The sequence below is a fragment of the Pseudorca crassidens genome, chromosome 2 (genome assembly GCF_039906515.1).
Source record: "Pseudorca crassidens isolate mPseCra1 chromosome 2, mPseCra1.hap1, whole genome shotgun sequence".
Classification (NCBI taxonomy): Eukaryota; Metazoa; Chordata; class Mammalia; order Artiodactyla; family Delphinidae; genus Pseudorca; species Pseudorca crassidens.
The window spans coordinates 32173402-32197092 of NC_090297.1; the positions used below are offsets into that span (position 1 = coordinate 32173402).

Consider the following 23691-nt stretch of genomic DNA (forward strand, 5'->3'; position numbering starts at 1 on the left):
ACCTCAGCCAACTCAAGCCCAGAGAGGGGAAGAGACAGAACAGTGTCACACCGCTCGTGGCAGAACCGTGGGGGCCAGTTCAGGCCCTTTTCACAGTATTCAGCTGCCTCATCTTGGCTCCCTTAGGCTCAGCAGTGGCCAAAATCTGTGTGCCAAGATGGGGATCTGCTAGGGCAGATGAGGAAGCTTGGCGTGGCCATCCTGGGGCAGCCAGACCTCATCTCTCCTGCTGGCAATCAGATTTTATGAAAGAAAAAAGGAAACTGACACTGAGCAACCACAGGCACAGGAGTGAGTAGCCTTGGAGCATCCCAGCAACCACTTCACTAGTCAGTCTCAACTAGCCCCCTCCCAGCCTCTTGAGTGCCTGGGAAGCCAGGGCTGATGGTGACATGAGGGGCCCAGAGGTGGTAGAAGACTTTTCTGGCATCTGGGTCTAGCCTCCCATCTTCTTTCTTTTTTATAAATTTATTTATTTTTGGCTGCGTTGGGTCTTTGTTGCCACATGCGGGCTTTGTCTAGTTGTGGCGAGTGGGGGCTACTCTTTGTTTCAGTGCATGGGCTCTAGGCACGTGGGCTTCAGTAGTTGTGGCACGCGGGCTCAGTAGTTGTGGCTCGAAGGCTCTAGAGCGCAGGCTCAGCAGTTGTGGCACACGGGCTTAGTTGCTCCATGGCATGTGGCATCTTCCCCGAGCAGGGATCGAACCTGTGTCCCCTGCATTGGCAGGCGGATTCTTAACCACTGTGCCACCAGATTATTCAGCACTCTTTCAAACCTTTCCTTGATTGTTTCAACCCAGAGCTTTGTATCTCCCAGGGCTTCTTTTTGGCCGTGCCACGCAGCTTGTGGGATCCCAGTTCCCCAACCAGGGATCCAGGGATTGAATTCTGGTCCTCGGCAGTGAAGGCACGGAGTCCCAACCACTGGACCGCCAGGAAATTCCCTCTCCCAGGGCTTCTTCTTGGGGAGACTGGTTTACCCTTCTCATAATTTTTGCTGAGAGGGATAGCACAGGGCTGTGGAGAGGGAAGGATGTGAAATGGGGCAAAACCTTATAGGCCTGCCTCTGCCACATGAGCGCTGTTTCATTTCTCTGAGTTTTCCTTCCCTCAGCTGTAAAATGGGGATAATAATAGCACCACCCTCACACGGTGGTTATGACGGTTGAATTAGATCATGTTAAGCATGGAGGGAGCTCTCCGTAAAATGCCGCTGATATCATCATTGTGTGCTGATGGCTGTGGTCCCGACTCCTCTCCACAACTTAGGAGCTTCCTGCCGGCAGCGACTGCGACTGCGTTGCCTCGTCTTTCTCTCCCATCGCGAGGGCCCCACAGATGCCAATGTCGGGAAGAAGAAATGGTCCGTCTTGGAGGAGGGGTGAGGGGTGTCGGTTAGGAAAGTGTCAGCGCTATATGCTCCAGGTTTGGAGCAGAGGGAGACTCGAACTGACTCCAGACGTTAAAGGGGGCAGTAGGTTTCCAAGCCTCTGCCTTTCCTAGGCCTGGGGGTTGGAAGTCTTGGGGTGTAGATCTCACTCAGGTAGAACTCACTCTGGGGGACCTCGGGCAGGTCACTTCTAGCCTTGGACCTCAGTTCCTCGTGCTTGTCAAGTGGGTCTCCGGCTTTAACCCCGGGGTTGCGCGGAGGCGCGCAGCCGGACGCGGGCTCCAGGCTGGAGAACGTGGCTTGGTGGCACAAGCCGCAGAGGGGTTTGGGCCGGCGGGAGGCCCGACGGGCTCCAGGATTGGCTGGCGGCGGTGTAGCAGAGCTCCAGGATTGGCCAGTTAGAGAGGGCAGGGCCCAACCTTTTAAGAGGCGCGTGGGGAGTGCAGTGAGCGAGTCAGCGGCGTTCGTAGCGGCGGCGGCGGCTACAACTACAACGCGAGCCCGGGCGGAGCGGAGGCCCGCGGAGCAGAGGAACATCGCGGAGCAGAGGAACATCCCGGCTTCCCGGTCCGGGGCGGCGTGGCCCGCGGCTCATGGCCAAAGGAGAGGGCGCCGAGAGCGGCTCCGCCGCGGGGCTGCTGCCCACGGGCATCCTCCAAGCCGGTGAACGCCCGGTCCAGGTGAAGGTGAGGGCCGGGCACCCCGGGTGGAGGGTCAAGGGTGGGCGGCAGGCTGAGGTTGGGGCGTCACGGGATAAACCTGGTTCTGGGACACCTTGGGCTAAGCCGGGAACAGGAGGACCCAGAGGCAGGAGAGGGCCCTGGGGTCCCCTGGAGGCAGGCAGTGATGGAGAAGGTTTGTAGGCGCTGGCCCCCTTTTGCCCACCCCCCACTCTGGGTGTCTCTGGGGAGCGGCCCCACCGGCGGCTCCACGTTGTGCCCGGCTCCGCTCTGCCTAGTCGGTTTCCGTTCCTCTGTGACCAGACGCTTAATTTTGCTGCCCTAGACGCCAGAGAGACCCCAGAAATCTGGGAAGCCCAACTTGGTCCCAAATCTCTCATCCCCCTGCTCTCCACCCCCACATGCTACGCCTGCTTCTCAACTCCGCAGTGAGGGCCGCTCAAGTTCATTCATAAGAGCAAGGGCTCTGCTCTTAAAGGAGCCGCATTCCGCAGGCGTTTGTGTCAGTGTAGGTGTCGGCCCGCGCGCGGAGCTTTGCGCGTCTTGACCTTCGGCCCCATTCCCAGCTCTCTGGACATAATGAAGGACCCAATGACATCAGACGGCCCCAGGGAGGGATCCCAGGCAAAAGATATCTAGATATCTAGGAGGTGACTGCCTTTTCGTTTTAATTTTATTAACCGATCCTTGGAAGAAGCCTGGGAAAGCAATTATGCTGCTCCCGTGTATGAGTAATCTACTTTCCCTGGGCAACCTTAACCTCCCTAGTGCCCCACCCAGAGAGGGTCCAGCCCTGCACCTAGAGGACTTTCCTCTCCTCTCCAAGATTCTCTGGGAACTGGGGGAGGGGGACAGGGAGAGAGGGAGGGTAGGACAGCTCCTGGGTTTGCCTGAAGGTCTGGCTGCCTCCAGGGGCCAGGGAGGCTCTGGGACAGATGGAAGGAACAGCTGGGCCTAGAGCCAGCTGGGTTGGGCCCTTAGGGATCTCTAGAGCCCTCACCCAGTAGGCAGGTTCACTAGCCTCTGAACCAGGGCAGAAGCCAGGGCTGGGCTTAGGCAGCTCTTGGCGGCAAGAGGATTTTCAGGTTGTGGCAGCTGGTGCCAGGTGGGGACAGGTCCATTGCTGGCGCGTGCTCCCTCTCCAACTTGGAAACAAACAGAACTGAGGCCTTTGGAGGAGTCATTAAGTGAAGATGAGCTGATAAGGATCTGGGTTTGGGGTGGGGTGGCTTAGGGGCTACTTCCTCAGTATGGATTCCCCTTTTCCAGATTTTTAAGAACAGGGAATACCTTTCATTTCTTGTGGGAAGTGAGCTGTCCCTGGGTGGGAATAGGGCAAGGCAGACTTGTTCCTCCTGGCAAAGTTCCAGAGTTTCCTGTCTCTGGAAACTTCCAGGATGAAGGCCAGGATCGTGGATCTCTTTTCATTCTTTCCTCTTCTTCCCAGAAGGAGTCGAAGAAGAAAAACCAGTTGTCCATTTGCAACAAACTTTGCTATGCAGTTGGGGGGACACCCTACCAGGTGACGGGTTGTGCCCTGGGGTTCTTCCTGCAGATCTACCTGTTGGATGTAGCTCAGGTGAGTGAGCTGAGCCCGCTAGGGCTCCTCCATCACCCCAAGGTGGGAGAGACTACGGACTCCAGGGTAGGGTCAGTTTCCCCATCTGTGAAATGGGACTGGGAATCCCTACTCTCCTGCCTCTCAGAGTCACAGCGGGTGAGAAATAAGAAGGCTTTGGAGAGTATCCAGAAGGGGAGTCTCTGCCCCAGGCCTCTTAGCTGGCAAGGTCAGCTCACTCCTCCTTGCCTGGCAAGAGCAACAGAGCCTGGAGGGGTAGGCGGTGGTGTGATAGAATGGAGCCCGCTGTGATGTTCTTAGAAGAGACTGGCACACAATACCCCCAGCTGGACAGCAGTAGTTGGCTTGGCTCAGGGGTTGGTGACTTTGCAAGCAAGGCATCTTGTATTCACTTAATAGATGGGGAAGCCTAAGCCCCAGAAAAGACAAATGACCTAATTTAAGCAGCTAGTTTTTGAGCAACTCCCATGGGCCAGGCCCTAAATGGGGTGCAAATAATGGGGAACCTGCTGTCAAAATGTAAAAAGTTAGAAAAGTCAGACTGGGGAAACTGCAGTGTGGGAGAGGCCTCTCCAGCTTCCTGGAGCGATAGTAATAGTAGAGCCTATTGATGGATGAGGAAGAGTCCAGAGAAACTGTCTATTTAGGCCTAGAAGGTTTGGGGGGAGGGGGATAGCTTGAATGGGTAGTGACAGTAACAGTCTACTTTTTCAACATTTTTTCTATTGATTTCTTTTTCCACATCCAAGATAGAGCTTGACCCTGTAAGATAGGGGTCATAACCCCATTATACAGATGGGGAAATTGAGGGCCACTGCGGTGACCCAGCAAATGCTATTTCTGATATCAGGTGGTTGGGGCTTGTGAGAGGGAGGCAAGGAACTGAATTCTGGATTCATTCTAATTGATGGGAGTGTTTTTCAAGGGCAGCGGAGGGGAGGACCTAGGGGGAAATATCTGGGAAAGTTTCCAAGGAGACACACAGTGCTACTTCTGTTGGGAAACTGTTGTTGTCATTATTAACAAGGCAAGTGATGATGCTTAAGGCCTGGGTGGGAGCAGTACAGGGTCCTAATGGCCAGGCTGAAGTAGGGAGGGAGCCCTGCCTTTGCCCATCGGTGAGGGTGGATGTTGCCCATCAGTTGAAGGATGAGGAAGTCATCTTTTGCCTGTTCCCCATCCCAGGTGGATCCTTTCTCTGCTTCCATCATCCTGTTTGTGGGCCGAGCTTGGGATGCCATCACAGACCCCCTGGTGGGCTTCTGCATTAGCAAATCCCCCTGGACCCGCCTAGGCCGCCTCATGCCCTGGTGAGTAGAAAATGCTCCTTCTGAGGTGGTAGAAGGCGGGGCTTCTGACATGTCTGCTACCCCGTGGTCCTTCCACATGGTTTGTCACAGGCTGGGGGGTGAGGAGGAGGAATGATGCAGAAACCCCAGCAAGGTCTCAGCTGCCCCAGGCATGGGCATTGGAACTCCTGCCAGTTCATACCCAGGCTGGCCGAATTGCTAGACTGAGCGGCTTCCCCTGGCCCAGGCCCCATTCCTCCCCAAGGTCCTTTTCCCTTCCATGAAGCTGGAATTCTAACTTCTCCCGCTCCATCACTTCCCATAATCGTTGAAAGGTTACACTCTGGAGCCAGCCTGCCTCATTTTGAATACCGACTTAGCCACTTAGAGCTGTACGACCTTGGGCAAGACATTTAACATCTCAGCCTCAAGTTTCTTCATCTGCAAAGTGGGGATAATGATTATGCCTGTCTCACAGGGTTGTGGTGAGAATTAAATTTTTTAATACGTAACGTGCTTAGAACCATTTCTGGCACTTATTAAGTATAATTTGGCACCCCTGCAGAGTGGCTCCTGGTGGAGGGGTAAGCGTGGAAGGTAAAACCCAGAAGGGACAGCATAACCTCTGGCTCCTTGGACCGTGAGAACTACCTTTTCCTTTGACACAGAGCCTACAGGCCTCAGCCTCAGGCTTTGAGGCAAGGCTGGGGGGTGGTGGTGCTACAGATCAGCTGGCAAAGGCAGGCGCGAGGGACAGGCTGACAGGCCAGGGCTCTGGCTCCCTCCAGGACATCCTGCTTGGTGGTTGGGGGGCGGGGGGGGACATGCCCCTTTCATCTCTAGCCCATCCAGGCTCGAGTGGGCGCCTTCCTGCCCCAGGGGCGCCCATACCTGGTCTCCGGCCTTCAAGGCCTTCAAAGCTCTTCCCACAGTCCCTGCCCCCCAGCACAGCTTCCTTTCCCACGAGGTCCCCCTCCCACTGAAATCCCGCCAGCCCCTGGCAAAGGCCCAGCTTGGGGCCTTTGATCCAAGCTTCAGGGCCAGTGGGCAGGAGAGTCTGCCTTACCTGCACAGGCTGCTGGGGTTCCCGGTGAGCCAGCCCCTGAGACTGGGCCTGGTACCCGCCCCCCTGGCAGCCACTCAGGGGCGGGGCTGAGCTGCCACATCTCCTCATAAGACACAGCCAATGGCAGGCAGCTGCCCGGGCCAGCCTGAAGCAGCAGCAGCAGTAATAGCAGCAGCCCGGGCCAGCCCGAAGCAGCAGCAGCCCGGGTTACTCCCAGCACATTTGGTTCCACAGCCCCGGCTGCTTGGATGGAGTGTTTGGGGAAGGCTGCCAGAGGAGCCCTGGTTCTCTGAGGATCTGGGAGGGGTGGGGTAGAGTAAGGGCAGGAGAGCAGAGGAAGCCCTCCCTTTGGGAGGTGAGATCTGAGGACGTCTCGCCCACGCAGGCACGTGCGGCAACCAGCTTGGTGAAGTAGCTGAGGGCCCTTCAGGCTGGTTTGTGATTCAGCACGTGGCCTCAGCTGTCAGGGTGAGAACTCCTGGCGACACCTCTGAGTGGTACCCCCACCCCTGTCTGAGCGCATGCTGAGGGCTGCCGTGTAACGTACATGACCCTCCTCTTCATCCACCCCCATTAGGACCTGGGACCTGGCACCCCTTCTGCTTTCGGTGTAGAAAGAGGCTGGGCCTTCCAGGGCTCCTGAGCCCTGGGGCCCCCTCTCCCAGGCCTCAGACCAGTCCCTGCCCTCAGCCAGCATTTAAATCCTCCGTTTCAGACGAGGAAGACTCTGACGGAACACTTTCCTGGAGTTCCCGGCCACCCATTGAGAGGCAGAGTGTCAGCAGGGTCCCATGGGAGATGCAGCAGGGATGGATCTGAGGTCTGATTCCCAGCCCAGTGCTCTCGGCAGCTCCCTGAAGTCTTCCGCTGAGCTTTCCTGGTGTGATAATCACAGCAAACACTTGTTGTGTCCCAAGAGCTGTTCTACATTTTAATAGCAACTTAAGTCTCAAAACGACTTCAACCCTGTGAAATAGAGCCAAAGTCCTTACAATGGCCTATTGGGCCCTACATGACCTGGCACCCCATTTCCTGTCCAACCTCATTTCCTAATTCCATCTCCCATGCGCACGCCACTCTCTCTGGCCCCCTAGCCTCCTTCCTCCTCCCCAGGCCTGCTGGGGCACATTTCCCACCTGAGCCCTGTTGCCCCGCGACCTCTGCCAGGCCAACTGCCTCCTCTCATTTGAGGCCTGGCACAGAGGCCACCTTCTCAGTGAGGGCTACCTTGGCCACCTGCTTGTGAATCGTACCCACATACTCCCAATCCCCTTTAGCCTGCTTTCCTTCTTTTTTCTACAGCACTTAATCACCGTCTACTATGTTATGTAGCTTTTTTGGTGTGTGGTAGAATACACTATTTAAAAATTTTTTAATTTACCATTTTAGCCATTTTCAAGTGTACAATTCAGTGGCATTAAGTATAGTCACATTGTTGTGTGACCATCTCTCCAGAACTTGTTCCAAACTGAAACTCTGTACCCGTTAAACACTAACACCCCATTCCTTGCTCCCCTCCAGCCACTGGCAACCAACTACTTTCTGTCTGTGAATTTGACTAAGTGGGATCATGCCAGATTTGTCTTTCTGTGTCAGGCTGATTTCACTTAGCATAAGGTCTTCAAGTTTTATGTTGTAGCAAGTGTCAGAATTTCATTCCTTTTTAAGGCTGGATAGTATATATCTTATGTTTATTTTTTGTTTGCCAACTAGAATGTAAATTCCACAAGGGCAATGACTTGTCTGTTTTGTTTACTGATACGTCCCAAGTCATTAGAATAGTGCTCAGCACAGAGTTGACACTTGAATATTCCTTGAGTAAGTGTTGAAGGTAAGGTAGGTGCTATTACTATTATCGTTTGTAAACGATAATTTGGTAAAATGAACCTCAAAAGTTAAATAACTTGCCCCAGACCAAGTTATTTATAGTTACTGGTAGAGCCAGAACTGGATCCCGGAAGTGTGGCTCCAAAGGCCTTTTCACCATGGTTCTCTGCTGCCTTTCTATACTGATGCCGTGAAGTTGGACCATCCTGAGATCTAACTAGGATGGTGTGGGACTCACATGTGGGGAGGCACTGGACCCAGTCCTCCCCTCTGGCTGCTCCAGAAGCAACACCTTCACCTGGAGTTGGCCTCCCCCACTCCTGTGTATGCACACATGGGTGAGATCCCCCTGGGATGTCTCCTCCCCCACTGCCTCCCTGCCCCACCATCTGAGGTCTTGGCCTGCATTCTCAGCCCCTCAGCCCATAGAAAGCCCCTGTCTTTGGAGCCTTCACACCTGGGGAGATGCAGGCAAGACTCAGGAGGGTCTGACCTCATACCCCATGCTCAGGATTGTAGGCTGGGGGCCCTGCCTCAGTGTGCCCTTCTGGGCTGGGCCATCAGTCCCTTCCCAGAGACCCTGGGGCGGGTACATCCAGGGGGATGAATTTCCTTCCTGCCGGGCACCCTGTGGGGCTGCAGAGCAGTCCAGCCTGGGCCCTGATCCTGGGGTTTTGGCATCCTGCCTCCACTCAAACCCTCCCCTTCCTCAGGATCATCTTCTCCACGCCCCTGGCCATCATCGCCTACTTCCTCATCTGGTTCGTGCCTGACTTCCAACAGGGCCAGACCCTGTGGTACTTGCTTTTCTACTGCCTCTTTGAGACGCTGGTCACGGTGAGTATGGGCAGGGGTGCGGGAAGTCCCTGGGGCCTCCGGGGTTGGTGCCCGAAGCCACATCTGTCTGTCCATCGTCTGACTGGCCGAGGGCCTCTCTTCCATGCCAGTGTTTCCACGTTCCCTACTCAGCTCTCACCATGTTCATCAGCACAGAACAGAGTGAGCGGGATTCTGCCACTGCGTATCGTAAGTCTCCCCAGCCCACTGAGCCCACCCACCAGGGACCCAGGGTCTCCACTCCCTGACCCTCCTACCATGTTTCTTCCCTTGTGGGCCCAGCTCCCTGCTCTTGGGAGTGGGTGTGAAACCATCTTAAAAATAACTTATTGCTCTGGTGAGACCAGGGAGGTGGAAGGACCAGGGAGAGGTCACATAGCGAGGCCATGAGTTTAGGCCAAGGTGCTGTCTACCCCAGTACCCAGTACCCATCCTATCTGGAGCTGCTACTATCGCCTGTGGCTAGAGCTGGGCTTATATCCATCTGACCTTCCTCCCTGGGGGCCCACAAGCCGTGCGGCCCCTCAAAAGGACTTGCTTTTTCCTGCTCAGGGATGACCGTGGAGGTATTAGGTACAGTGCTGGGCACAGCAATCCAGGGGCAGATTGTGGGCCAAGCACATACACCTTGTGTCCAGGACGCCAATGCTTCTACAGTAGCCTTGGAAGGTGTCAATCGCACGCAGAGCGCCACCTCGCTCAGAGAAACGGTAAGGCCCTGGCAGGGCAGGGCTGGGGGAGATGAGGAACGATGGGGTGATTCTGCCATTATCCTCAAAATATTAATAATGGCTAGTGTTTGTAAATGTTGGGCATCTGTTATACAAAGTGTTAATGTGCCCACTTTGCAGATAAGGAAACTGAAGCACAGGGAGGCTAAATAATTTGTCCAGGGTAATCGAGCTAGTGAGTTGCAGAAACTAGATTTGGGGAGCTTTGAACTGTGGGCTCTCAGACTCCACAGCCTGGCCTTCTTAACCTTTTGTTCACCTGGACTTGGCCTTGGGAAGCAACAGCAGGCGCAGGCTGATTTTCCCATTTCGCGGATAGAGACAGTGAGGCCCCCAGAGAAGGGACTGATCCAAGGTCATTGAGTAGAGCTGGTGGGAGCTGGGATGAAATCAGACTGACTGTTTCTCTATGTCACCTTTCCCCTCTTTACAGCAAAACGCATACCTGCTGGCGGCAGGGGTCATTGCCTCCATCTATGTCATCTGCGCTGTCATCCTGACCCTGGGCGTGCGGGAGCAGAGAGGTGACGGGTCCTGGGGAGGGGTGCAGGCCCCAGCGTGGGGTGGTTTTGTCCCTTTGCCTGGGCCTCAGGCTTGGGGAGGGGCCTCTGCTCCTGCCTCACCGTCCCCTCTGGCCCCCAGAACCCTACGAGACTCAGCAGGCCAAGCCGATGCCCTTCTTTCGGGGCCTCCGGCTGGTCATGAGCCATGGCCCGTACATCAAGCTTATTGCCGGCTTCCTCTTCACCTCCTTGGCTTTCATGGTGAGTCGGGGCCTGATATGCTCAGCCTGGGCAGGAGGGGGTATGTGGAACGAGGGGCGGGGTAGGCCTCGGACTCAGGATGGGACAAAGCCCGAGGGACAGGTGGAATGGAGGCGGAGTGAGCAGGGGTCCCTGGAGCATGGGGAATGTCATGGAGGCTCAGCCCCAACTACATCACCTGTTTCCTTACCTTTCCTTCCCACCACGCTCTCCTGTCCCCCAGCTGGTGGAGGGGAACTTCGCTCTGTTTTGCACCTACACCTTGGGTTTTCGTAACGAATTCCAGAATCTGCTCCTGGCCATCATGGTGCGTGTGGGGCCCCGAGGGTGGCCGAAGTGGCTTAGGCTGCGAGATGGTTCTTTGGATAGCCAGAGGACGTTTCCCAGACTGGCCCAAGGTCATGAGGGATGAGGGAGGCTTCTCAGAACCTTTGGATCTGACCTACCACTGCTTAGGTAGGACGATGAAAGAAAGAGTTTGGGTACATATATCAAATCTTTATGTTGTACACCTTGAACTAGTACAATGTTATATGTCAATTATATCTCAATTACACTGGGGGAAAAAGAAGAAAGGGTTTGGGGTTAGATGTTCAAGTAGAGAGCATAGCAAAAGCAAAGGTGTGGAAGCCAGAACTTCCGGAGCTCTGTGCTCAGAGAAGGCAGGAGATGAGATGGGGACTCGCTCTCAGCTCCCCTGAAGAGCCATCGGGTGCCTGTCCTCAACTGTCCAGATGATGTCATCTGTCTCTTGAGCAGGGCTGGGAGCACCTTTAGAGTCCTGGGAAGAGCAGAGGGTATTCCATGGCTCTAACCCACTTCCCTCTCCTCCCCCTTTGCCCATCCACAGTTCTCGGCCACAGTCACCATCCCCATCTGGCAGTGGTTCCTAACCCGGTTTGGCAAGAAGATGGCTGTGTACATTGGGATCTCAGTGAGTGGGGCTGAAGGACAGGGCCTGGGCTGACTTGGGGGCTACTGATGGGAGCTTCCCAGCTGACTCGTATTCCTGTGCCCGCTCCCCTAGTCAGCAGTGCCATTTCTCATCTTGGTGGCCCTCATGGAGAGTAACCTGATTGTCACATATGTGGTAGCTGTGGCAGCTGGCGTCAGTGTAGCAGCTGCCTTCTTACTACCCTGGTAAGTATATATAGGCCCACCGGGGTATGTTTCCCAGCCTCCCACCCCCCAGTTCTGAAGCTCCTTAGGGAGAATCCTGTGGGGCTTGTCTCCCTGCAGGCCATTCTGTGGGTCCAGGTTGGGGGTGGGGCGGGTCTTCCCAGTACAGTTGTACAGGTTGTGAACTGCACAACCACATCTAGTCAGGGTGGGAAATGGGGGCTTAGATCTAGCCTGCACTCTATACCTGCCTAGCTGAGCAACTAGATCTGGGGCTACTTCATCTTGGAGGAAGGGGCCGTCTTTTTTATTCACATGAAGTTGCCCACTCCTCATTGAACTGTGTGTGAGCTGTGGGACTGCAAACTCTCAGAGGACCACTCTTATTGACACGGACCACATGGGCTAGTGGAGGTCTGGGGTTGCTAGGTGGAAGGGTGCTCACGGCTGCCACCACCGTGTACAGGTCCATGCTGCCTGACGTCATTGATGACTTCCACTTGAAGCAGCCCCATATCCATGGGACCGAGCCCATCTTCTTCTCCTTCTATGTCTTCTTCACCAAGTTTGCCTCCGGAGTCTCCCTGGGCATCTCCACCCTCAGTCTGGAGTGAGTGGGGGGGAGTCTGGGCAGTGCTGGGCAGGGGTAGGTCCCAGGTGCCCCATCCTCACCACTCCCCTAACCACTGGGTCCCACAGCTTTACTGGGTACCAGACCCGTGGCTGCTCCCAGCCAGCACGTGTCAAGTTCACACTGAAGATGCTGGTGACCATGGCTCCCATAGTCCTCATCCTCATAGGCCTGCTGCTCTTTAAGCTGTACCCCATTGACGAGGAGAAGCGGCGGCAGAACAAGAAGGCCCTGCAGGCCCTGAGGTGAGTGGGGAAGGGACAGGGAGGTGGACGAGGGGACATCATCCAGTCTAAGCCCTCGGCTAGTACCTCCTGGGGCCAAAGCCAGATTTGCCTTCCACACATCTTCCCTGGACAGCTCCTCCTCTGCCCTTTCCCCCAGCTGATTCATCACCGTGGCCGTTAACATTTCTTGAACACAGGCTGCCTGCCTGGGCTGAGTGGTTTTACATTTATTAATTCAACAAGTACTTAATGGGACGCCTATGTGCCAGGCATTGCTCTAGTGAATGAAACAGATAAATCCCTGCCCTCAAGGAGTTTACATTTTAGAGAATGTACTCGTGATCTCCTATGGTCGTCCAACAACCTTGGGTGTCAGAGATGCCTATGATTCCCACTCTGCAGATGAAGACACTGAGGCTTAACCAGGAAGAGTGACAAGTGATAAGGGGCAGAGCTGGGGTTTGAGCCCTGGTGTTCTGACTCCAGAGCCCACACTCTTCACGGCTCTCCTGGTGTGCAGGAGCTCAGGTGCGGAGACCAGAGGGCAGGGTGGAGTGAGTTGCGCCAGCCCAGCTCGCCCAGGCCAGGGCGTGGTACTGGGGCTTGGGGTGCCTTGTGGGCTGCAAGAACAGCGAACAAACCTACCAGCAGTTTCTGGGCTGAGAGTGGGAGTGAGCAAACTACGTCCTGTGATTTAGACCAGCCTGGCAGCGAGCTAAGACCTCAGAGCCAAGATCCTGCGGGGAACAAGCAGGTGGGTGAGGGTGCTTCCTCCAGCCCGTCTCCTCTGGCTTTTGCAGGGAAGAGGCCAGCAGCTCGGGGTGCTCTGACACAGACTCTACAGAACTAGCCAGAATCCTCTAGGGCCTGCTGGGTGGCCCGAAGCCACCATGCACAGGGCCTGGGTCGCCAGGCCAGATGAGGAATCTGGGCCTGCTTGCCTGCTCACTGAACAGCTGGTCTCCAGATGCCAGGAAGGGAGCCAAAGACTCAAGAGTGAGCGACTCAGGACGCCTCCTGTGCCCATCGTGAGGCGGGCTGTTCACACAGCCACCAGCCTCCCTCTGCCCACCACAGGGGCCAAGCCCAGGGGCTGCTACTGTGAATATGCCACAAGGACTGATCGGGCCTAGCCCGGGACACTAATGTAGAAACGTTTTATACAGAGACTAATTAATAACTTAATGACCATGTACATAGCAGTCTGTGTGTTTGTATATGTCTGTGAGCTATTAATGTTATTAATTTTCATAAAAGCTGGGAAACGGAGCTGCCTGTTTTCTGTCTTTGTCCTGACACTGAGCCGTTCTGTGCCAAGGTGCAGAGAGTGAGGGAGCGCTCAGCCGCAGGTGCCCTGGGGGGCGAGAATGTGTGTGGAGGTGTGATAACAGCATCAGCTAACATTTACTAAACACCTGTCTGTACCAGGCCCAGGTGTGGAAGCTTTCCTCTCACTTTGCTGATGTTCTCACTTAATCCTGGGAACCATCCTGCTAGGCCAGGACTGTCCCCATTTTAAAGATGATGAAACTGAGCCCCAGTGTTGAGAGGGACTTAGCTAAACTCACACAGCCAAAAGAGACCTAACTGGAGTAACATCCCGGGTCTTCGAGACTAGTGCCTTAACCACTATCCACGGCTCCCCCGTGTCTGAGAGCGGCCAGTTTGCTCTGCTCAGGCCCGCATGCTCTGCTTCCCACCCTAGGCTTGCCTGAGCATGTGACGCTGGCTGTGCTGGGGCAGACTCTGTGACTGGGTCCCTGTGGGGTCCCCAGAGACCTGTGATTCTTCCTCCACCACTGATAATGACAGTGTTGGAAGGCGGGAATGTACCCAGCTGGGTGTATGTGTTGGTTGAGGGGAGGGGGTCTCACCACTGGTGGCGGGGAGGAGGATGGTGGGGAAGGCCTAGTTTGTAGCATTTGCCTATTTCCAAGCTGTAAATATTCTCACTATAGCCAATTTCAAGTTACCAGCAGTTGTTCTCTCCTGCAAAATTCCTGAAAATTTAATAATTTGCCCTCACAAGCTGGTAGGAACTTGCCTCAGCAAGTCATTGGGGGTTTTTTTTGTTTTTTGCGGTACGCGGACCTCTCACTGTTGTGGCCTCTCCCATTGCGGAGCACAGGCTCCAGACGCGCAGGCCCAGCGGCCATGGCTCACGGGCCTAGCCGCTCCGCGGCATGTGGGATCTTCCCAGACTGGGGCGCGAACCCGTGTCCCCTGCATTGGCAGGCGGACTCTCAACCACTGTGCCACCAGGGAAGCCCCAAGTCATTGGGTTTTACACACTTAGATGAAACTCCAAAAAATGAGGAAAGCAACACTGGCAGGATCAAGAGGCTACCAATCCAACCTCTTTATTCTATATCGATGGATAAATGAGGCCCAGAGAAGAGGCGTGCTTAGACTCTTTAGGCTTGCTTTTTACTTTGGGTTTGGGGCTTTTTTTTTCTTTTTTGAGTTGGAGCTCCATTTTTTGGATGAAGTTCTACTCAACCACTTTTTTTTTAAATTTATTTATTTTATTTACTTATTTTTGGCTGCGTTGGGTCTTCCTTGCTGCGTGCAGGCTTTCTCTAGTTGTGGCGAGCGGGGGCTACTCTTCGTTGCAGTGTGTGGCCTTCTCGTTGCGGTGGCTTCTCTTGTCGCGGAGCGCAGGCTCTAAGGTGCGTGGGCTTCAGTAGTTGCAGCACGCGGGCTCAGTAGCTGTGGCGCACAGGCTCAGTAGTTGCGGAGCACGGGCTTAGTTGCTCCGCGGCATGTGGGATCTTCCCGGACCAGGGCTCAAACCCGTGTCCCCTGCATTGGCAGGCAGATTCTTAACCACTGCGCCACCAGGGAAGCCCTCAACCACTTTTTAAAATTTATAAAGTGTTAATAACAGGCACTGTTACACATGCTTAATAAATATCAATTTAATTAGTCCTCATAACTTCCCTCTGAGTGAGGTAGGAACATTTCCATTCAGTAGTTTTGCCACCACCAAGCCAGGTCCTGCTGCTGCCTTTGGAGCTGCCCTCAGGGTCAGAGGCTGCTCTGGTCTGACCTCCGTAGCTGGAGCGTTCAAGGACTCCAAGATGACATTTGCAGAGGTCCACTCACACCTCCTTTCTCCCTCCACTCTGATCAATAACCACCAAATCCCATCTTTAAAACAGAAATTTCCTAAACCACCCAAGCTTACTTCTTTCCCATCCCTGCAATTACTTCTCAGGTCTTATCTTCTCTCACCTTGGATGATTATACCAGCATGCTCACTGGCTGACTGACTGATTTGATCTCAAATCAGATTTGATTCCTTCCGCAAGCTATCCAAGTTAACCTAGTAGATTTCCTGTTTAGAAACTCCTTTGAGTCCCCATTGTCTTCAGGAGGAAATCCAAGACCCCTGCCGACTTCCCCAGCTCTAGATTTAGATGCAGCCCTTTTTGCAGGTCACCTGTCTGGCCCTGGAACACACCTCTGGCCCTTGCCCCTTGGCAGACACTGGTCCAGTGTGCCTTTGCTCCAGCATGCCTCTCGAAAGCTATGCCTGTCCCTTGCATCTTTGGGGCAGCTCTGGGAATCCATGCCCTCGTCATGGTCGCCCACACGGCGCCCAGGGCCAGGCATGGAGGGGAGGGGTGGGGCGTGTGGAGCTGAATGAATGAGCTAAGACTAGAGAGGGCTTTGTCAGCCAGACCCAACTCCCACTGACCCACTAGGAGGCTTCCCCGGTCTCAGTTTCCCTCCATTGTACCTTGGGGATTTAGAATTGAAAACACTTGCTTCTCCAGTTTCATGTTCACAGAAAATGGTTCTCCTCAAAGACCCTTTGCTGACTCTTGGGGGTGTGATTTAGGAGGCTGGATAGGTGGGGGAAGTGGGAAAGCGATCTGGGATCCCAGGGACTCCTTGGATCGTTGGCTGCTCCAGGTGCCTCTGGACAGCTCATACTTTCCTGTCCTTCGGGAGATGCTGCCACCTTGACTTCCTCTACGCTTGGATCCAGCAACACTACAACAAACCCTGCCTCTCCCTCTTCACTGTCCTTCTGCCCTCAGCCAGGCAAAGCACGTACCCCTCCACTCCACCCCTGCTGAGGACCAGATGTGGCTTTGACTCCACCTGCTGGAAGAAAGGGGAAACACCTTTTAACACTGCAAAGAAGGATTTCCGGATCTGTCCTTGACTGGCCCAAGACCCTGGTTATCCATTTACGCAACAAATATTTATAATGGGCCTATTATGTGTCATGCATCGATTAGGCTCTGAGGATAGAGTGGTGAACAAAACAGAGCTTACATTCTTAGTGGGCACCAATGACAAATAAATGGACACGCACATAAGATAATTTCGGATTGCCATAAGTACCATGAAAGAAATAAGCAGGATGCACTAATAGAGGGAACTGGTGTGGAGGTTATTTTATTTGTTTTATCTGGAGGTTATTTTAAATCAGATGCTCAGGAAAGAATGTTCTGAGAAAGTGATGTTTGAATCAAATCACAAAGGAGGAGAATTAGACAGACATTTGAAGAGTTTGGGGGAAAGTATTGCAGGTAGAAGCGACAGCTAGCATAAAAACCCAGAGGTAGGAAAGAACCTAGTGTATCTGAAGTACTGAAAGAACACTGTGCAGCCAGTGAGTCGTGAAGGAGAGGGTAGATGGTGTGACATGGATTTGGAGAGCTATGTGGGAACCAGCTCACCCAGGGCCTTGCAGCCCACAGTGAGAGTTTCAGTTCTATTTTGAGAGCAGCCAAAGCCATTGAAGAGGTTTAAAAATTGATTTACATTTCTACAAAATTGATTTACATTTCTAAAAAAGTGTAGGCAGAGGCAGATGGCACAGGGCTTTGTGAACCAAAAGGATTTTTCTCTTTATCCTAAGAGCAGACAGAAGCCATTGACAAGTTTTAAGTAGGGGAACCATATGATGATTAAGAGTTTAGAAAGACTGTATCATCTGCTTTGTGGGGAAAGGATTGAAGGAAGTGAAAGTGGAAGCAGGATGACTAATGAAGAGGCTGCTCTTGAAATGTTCCTGGGTAATGAAGAGTACAAGACAGAGGTGGTGGCAGTGGAAACAGAAAGAAGACAGATTTGGTAGCTGTTTGGCCTGGATAGTTGACAGAGAAAGGGTGAGAGAGGGAGAGGGAAAGAGAGAAATGAAGGTGATGTCTAGATTTCTTTTTTTCTTAATAATTTTATTTATTTACTTTTGGCTGCATTGGGTCTTCATTGCTGTGCGTGGGATGTCTCTAGTTGAGGCAAGGGGTGCTACTCTTCGTTGTGATGAGAGGGCTTCTCATTGTGGTGGCTTCCCTTGTTGCATAGCATGGACTCTAGGCATGCAGGCTTCACTAGTTGTGGCACACAGGCTCAGTAGTTGTGGTGCACGGGCTTAGTTGCTCCACAGCTTGTGGGATCTTCCTGGACCAGGGCTCGAACACACGTCCCCTGCATTGGCAGCCAGATTCTTAACCACTGTACCACCAGGGAAGTCCAATGCCTAGATTTCTAATTTAGGGAACAGAGAGGGAGCAATAGAGGAGCTCCCTCCGTAATAGAGGGAGCACTGGAGGAGGAGCAAGCTTGGGGGACAAAACAATTCATTTGTCACCTGTTTGTATCATTTTCATATAAAAAAAGGAAGAAATCACACTTAGAAATTCGACTAAATCAGAAACAAAGATATGCACTATCACTACTATTACTATGTAACCTTTCATTGGAGATATTAGCCAATGCAATTAGATAAAAGAAGAAATAAAATTGGAAAGTAAGTAAAATTATATTTATTTGCCAATGATTGTATTCCAAGAGAACCCAAGTGAATCAACTGAAAAACTCCTCTAAACAAGAAAAGTCCATAAGGATATGGGATATAAAAGATATGGGATATAAAATTAACATACAAATATCAATACAGAGGGGGCAGACAGCAGAAGCAAGAATTACAATTCTGCAGCATGTGGAGGGAAAACCACATTCACAGAAAGAGAGACAAAATGAAAAGACAGAGGATTTTGTACCAGATGAAGGAACAAGATAAAACCCAAGAAAAACAACTAAATGAAGAGGAGATAGGCAACCTTCCAGAAAACAAATTCAGAATAATGATAGTGAAGATGATCCAGGACCTCAGAAAAAGAATGGAGGCAAAGATCGAGAAGATGCAAGAAATGTTTAACAAAGACCTAGAAGAATTAAAGAACAAACACCTAGAAGAATTAGAGAACAAACAAACAGAGATGAACAATACAATAACTGAAATGAAAAATACACTAGGAGGAATCAACATCAGAATAACTGAGGCAGAAGAACGGATAAGTGACCCAGAAGACAGAATGGTGGAATTCACTGCTATGGAACAGAATAAAGAAAAAAGAATGAAAAGAAATGAAGACAGCCTAAGAGACCTCTGGGACAACATTAAATGCAACAACATTTGCATTATAGGTGTCCCAGAAGGAGAAGTGAGAGAGAAAGGACCAGAGAAAATATTTGAAGAGATTATTGTCAAAAACATCCCAAACATGGGAAAGGAAATAGCCACCCAAGTGCAGGAAGTGCAGAGAGTCCCAGGCAGGATAAAACCAAGGAGAAACACGGCGAGACACATAGTAATCAAATTGACAGAAATTAAAGACAAAGAAAACTTATTGAAAGCAACAAGGGAAAAACAACAAATAACATACAAGGGAACTCCCATAAGGCTAACAGCTGATTTCTCAGCAGCAACTCTACAAGCCAGAAGGGAGTGGCACAATATATTTAAAGTGGTGAAAGGGAAGACCCTACAACCAAGATTACTCTACCTGGCAAGGATCTCATTCAGATTCGATGGAGAAATCAAAAGCTTTACAGACAAGCAAAAGCTAAGAGAATTCAGCATCACAAAACCAGCTCTACAACAAATGCTAAAGGAACTTCTCTAAGTGTGAAACACAAGAGAAGAAAAGGACCTACACAAACAAACTCATAACAACTAAGAAAATGGTAATAGGAACATACGTATCAATAATTACCTTAAAAGTGAATAGATTAAATGCTCCAACCAAAAGACACAGGCTCACTGAATGGATACAAAAGCAAGAACCATATATACACTGTCTACAAGAGACCCACTTCAGACCTGGGGACATACAGACTGAAAGTGAGGGGATGGAAAAAGATATTCCATGCAAATGGAAATCAAAAAAAAAGCTAGAGTAGCAATACTCATATCAGATAAAATACACTTTAAAATAAAGAATGTTACAAGAGACAAAGAAGGACACTAGATAATGATTAAGGGATCAATCCAAGAAAAAGTTATAACAATTATAAATATATATGCACCCAGCATAGGAGCACCTCAATACATAAGGCAACTGCTAACAGCTATAAAAGAGGAAATCAACAGTAATACAATAATAGTGGGGGACTTCAACACCTCACTTACACCAACGGACAGATCATCCAGACAGAAAAGTAATAAAGAAACACAAGTTTTAAATGACACAATAGACCAGATAGATTTAATTGACATTTATAGGACATTCCATCCAAAAACAGCAGATTACACTTTCTTCTCAAGTGCACACAGAACATCCTCCAGGATAGATCACATCTTGGGTAGCAAATCAAGCCTTGGTAAATTTAAGAAAATTGAAATCATGTCAAGCATCTTTTCTGACCACAATGCTACAAGATTAGAAATAAATTACAGGGAAAGAAATGTAAAAAACACAAACACATGGAGGCTAAACAATCACTTACCAAATAATCAAGAGATCACTGAAGAAATCAAAGAGGAAATCAAAAATACCTAGAGACAAATGACAATGAAAACATGACGATCCAAAACCTATGGGATGCAGCAAAAGCAGTTCTAAGAGGGAAGTTCATAGCAATACAAGCCTACCTCAAGAAACAAGAAAAATCTCAAATAAACAATCCAAACTTAAAGGAAGGTTAGAGAAAGGAACTAGAGAAAGAAGAAAAAACAAAACCCAAAGTTTGTAAAAGGAAAGAAATCATAATGATCAGAGCAGAAATAAATGAAATAGAAACAAAGAAAACAATAGCAAAGATCAATCAAACTAAAAGCTGGTTCTTTGAGAAGGTAAACAAAATTGATAAACCTTAGCCAGACTCATCAAGAAAAAGAGGGAGAGGACTCAAGTCAGTAAAATTAGAAATGAAAAAGGAGAAGTTACAACAGACACCACAGAAATACAAAGCATCTTAAGAGACTACTACAAGCAACTCTATGCCAGTAAAATGGACAACCTGGAAGAAATGGACAAATTCTTAGAAATGTATAACCTACCAAGACTGAACCAGGAAGCAATAGAAAATATGAACAGACCAATCACAAGCACTGAAATTGAAACTGTGATTAAAAATCTTCCAACAAACAAAAGTCCAGGACCAGATGGCTTCACAGGTGAATTCTATCAAACATTTAGAGAAGAGCTAACACCCATCCTTCTCAACTCTTCCAAAAACTGCCGACAAGGAACACTCCCAAACTCATTCTATGAGGCCACCATCACCCTGATACCAAAACCAGACAAAGATACTACAAAAAAAGAAAATTATAGACCAGTATCATGGATGAATATAGATGCAAAAACCCTCAACAAAATACCAGCAAACAGAATCCAACAACACATTAAAAGGATCATACACTATGATCAAGTGGGATTTATCCCAGGGATGCAAGGATTCTTCAATATATGCAAATCAGTGTGATACACCATGTTAACAAACTGAAGAATAAAAACCATATAATCATCTCAATAGATGCAGAAAAATCTTTTGACAAAATTCAACACCCATTTATGATAAAAACTCTCCAGAAAGTGGACATAGAGGAAACCTACCTCAACCTAATAAAGGCCATATATGAAAAACCCACAGCAAACGTCATTCTCAATGGTGATAAACTGAAAGCATTTCCTCTAAGTTCAGGAACAAGACAAGGATGTCCACTCTTATGACTATTATTCAACATAGATTTGGAAGTCCTAGCCACAGCAATCAGAGAAGAAAAAGAAATAAAAGGAATACAAATTGGAAAAGAAGAAGTAAAACTGTCACCGTTTGCAGGTGACATGATACTATATAGAGAGAATCCTAAGGATGCCACCAGAAAACTACTAGAGCTAATCAGTGAATTTAGTAAAGTTGCAGGATACAAAACTAATGCACAGAAATCTCTTGCATTACTATACACTAACAACAAAAGATCAGAAGGAGAAATTAAGGAAACAATCCCATTCACCATTGCAACAAAAAGAATAAAATACCTAGGAATAAACCTACCTAAGGAGGTAAAAGACCTGTACTCAGAAAACTATAAGACACTGATGAAAGAAATCAAAGATGAAACAAACAAATGGAGATATATACCATGTTCTTGGATTGGAAGAATCAATATTGTGAAAATGACTATACTACCCAAAGCAATCTACAGATTCGATGTAATCCCTATTAAACTACCAGTGACCTTTTTTACAGAACTAGAACAAAACATCTTAAAATTTGTATGGAGACACTAAAGACCCCGAATAGCCAAAGCAGCCTTGAGGGCAAAAAATGGAGCTGGAGAAATCAGACTCCCTGACTTCAGACTATACTACAAAGCTACAGTAATCAAGACAATATGGTATTGGCACAAAAACAGAAATATATATCAGTGGAACAGGATAGAAAGCCCAGAGATAAACCCACGCACCTGTGGTCAACTAATCTATGACGAAGGAGGCACAGATATACAGTGGAGAAAAGACAGTCTTTTCAATAAGTGGTGCTCAGAAAACTGGGCAGCTACATATAGAAGAATGAAATTAGAACACTCCCTAAAACCATACACAAAAATAAACTAAAAATGGATTAGAGACTTAATGTAAGACCAGACACTATAAAACTCTTAGAGGAAAACATAGGAAGAACACTCTTTGACATAAATCACAGCAAGATCTTTTTTGATCCACCTCTTAGAGTAAGGGAAATAAAAACAAAAATAAACAAATGGGACCTAATAAAACTTAAAAGCTTTTGCAAAGCAAATGAAGCTGCAAACAAGACGAAAAGGCAACCCTCGGGATGGGAGAAAATATTTGCAAACGAATCAACAGACAAAGGATTAATCTCCAAAATATATAAACAGCTCAGCCAGCTCAAGACCAAGAAAACAAACAACCCAATCCAAAAATGGGCAGAAGACCTAAATAGACATTTCTCCAAAGAAGACATACAGATTGCCAACAAACACATGAAAGAATGCTCAACATCATTAATCATTAGAGAAATGCAAATCAAAACTACAATGCGATATCATATCACACCAGTCAGAATGGCCATCATAAAAAAATCTACAAACAATAAATGCTGGAGAGGGTGTGGAGAAAAGAGAACCCTCTTGCACTGTTGGTGGGAATGTAAATTGATACAGCCACTATGGAGAACAGTATGGAAGTTCCTTAAAAAAACAGAAATAGAACTACCATACGACCCAGCAGTCCCACTACTGGGCATATACCCTGAGAAAACCATAATTCAAAAAGGGTCATGTGGGCTTCCCTGGTGGCGTAGTGGTTGAGAATCCGCCTGCCAGTGCAGGGGGCATGGGTTTGAGCCCTGGTCTGGGAAGATCCCACATGCCATGGAGCAACTAAGCCCGTGTGCCACAACTACTGAGCCTGTGTTCTAGAGCCTGTGAGCCACAACTACTGAGCCCATGTGCCGCAACTACGGAAGCCCATGTGCCTACAGCCCACGCTCCACAACGAGAGAAGCCACTGCAATGAGAAGCCTGTGCACTGCAACGAAGAGTAGCCCCCGCTCTCCACAACTAGAGAAAGACTGCACACAGCAACGAACACCCAACACAGCCAAAAATAAATAAATAAATAAAATAAATTTATTAAAAAAAAAAAAAGGGTCATGTACCAGAATGTTCATTGCAGCTCTATTTACAATAGCCAGGACATGGAAGCAACCTTAAGTGTCCATCAGCAGATGAATGGGTAAAGAAGATGTGGCACATGTATACAATGGAATATTACTCAGCCATAAAAAGAAACGAAATTGAGCTATTTGTAATGAGCTGGATAGACCTAGCGTCTGTCATACAGAGTGAAGTAAGTCAGAAAGACAAAGACAAATACCGTATGCTAACACATATATATGGAATCTAAAAAAAAAAGAAGGTCATGAAAAACCTAGGGGCAAGATGGGAATAAAGATGCAGACCTACTAGAGAATGGACTTGAGGACATGGGGAGGGGGCAGGGTAAGCTGGGACAAAGTAAGAGAGTGCTAGTGTATATATGGACATATATACACTACCAAATGTAAAATAGATAGTTAGTGGGAAGCAGTTGCATAGCACAGGGAGATCAGCTCGGTGCTTTGTGACCAGCTAGAAGGGTGGGATAGCATGGGTGGGAGGGAGACAAAAGGGGGAGGAGATATGGGGATATATGTATATGTATAACTGATTCACTTTGTTATAAAGCAGAAACTAACACACAATTGTAAAACAATTATACTCCAATAAAAATGTTAAAAA

At 49.6% G+C, this 23691-nt stretch overlaps 2 protein-coding genes across 15 annotated transcripts in view; both read left to right on the forward strand.

The window, feature by feature from the left end:
• The window catches only part of CAP1 (cyclase associated actin cytoskeleton regulatory protein 1), a 359457-nt gene that overhangs the window by 259727 nt on the left and 76039 nt on the right, over positions 1 to 23691 (forward strand). The window lies entirely within an intron of this gene.
• MFSD2A (MFSD2 lysolipid transporter A, lysophospholipid) lies at positions 1832 to 13409 on the forward strand. Of its 13 annotated transcripts, XR_010940749.1 has the most exons (15): positions 1832 to 2076; positions 3518 to 3649; positions 4835 to 4959; positions 8545 to 8668; positions 8779 to 8857; positions 9221 to 9378; positions 9833 to 9923; positions 10042 to 10163; positions 10387 to 10470; positions 11014 to 11097; positions 11191 to 11303; positions 11749 to 11892; positions 11982 to 12158; positions 12543 to 12668; positions 12941 to 13409. XR_010940749.1 is itself a non-coding variant. In XM_067725625.1 (14 exons), exons 1-14 carry the CDS (start codon positions 1984 to 1986, stop codon positions 13002 to 13004), a joined length of 1590 nt encoding a protein of 529 aa, XP_067581726.1. In that variant the 5' UTR covers positions 1832 to 1983; the 3' UTR covers positions 13005 to 13409. The 13 variants fall into 13 exon arrangements, 10 of the variants coding, with proteins under 10 accessions (XP_067581726.1, XP_067581731.1, XP_067581727.1 ...); XR_010940751.1 differs by lacking the exon at positions 12543 to 12668 and having other exon boundaries at positions 12083 to 12158; XR_010940752.1 differs by lacking the exon at positions 12941 to 13409 and having other exon boundaries at positions 12083 to 12158; positions 12543 to 12934.

Coding starts and splice junctions, on each gene's coding strand:
- MFSD2A (XM_067725625.1), top strand. CDS start 1,984: ATGGCCAAAGGAGAGGGCGCCGAGAGCGGCTCCGCCGCGGGGCTGCTG. Junction 2,077..3,517: donor AACGCCCGGTCCAGGTGAAG/GTGAGGGCCGGG, acceptor TCTTCTTCCCAG/AAGGAGTCGAAGAAGAAAAA. Junction 8,858..9,220: donor GGATTCTGCCACTGCGTATC/GTAAGTCTCCCC, acceptor TTTCCTGCTCAG/GGATGACCGTGGAGGTATTA.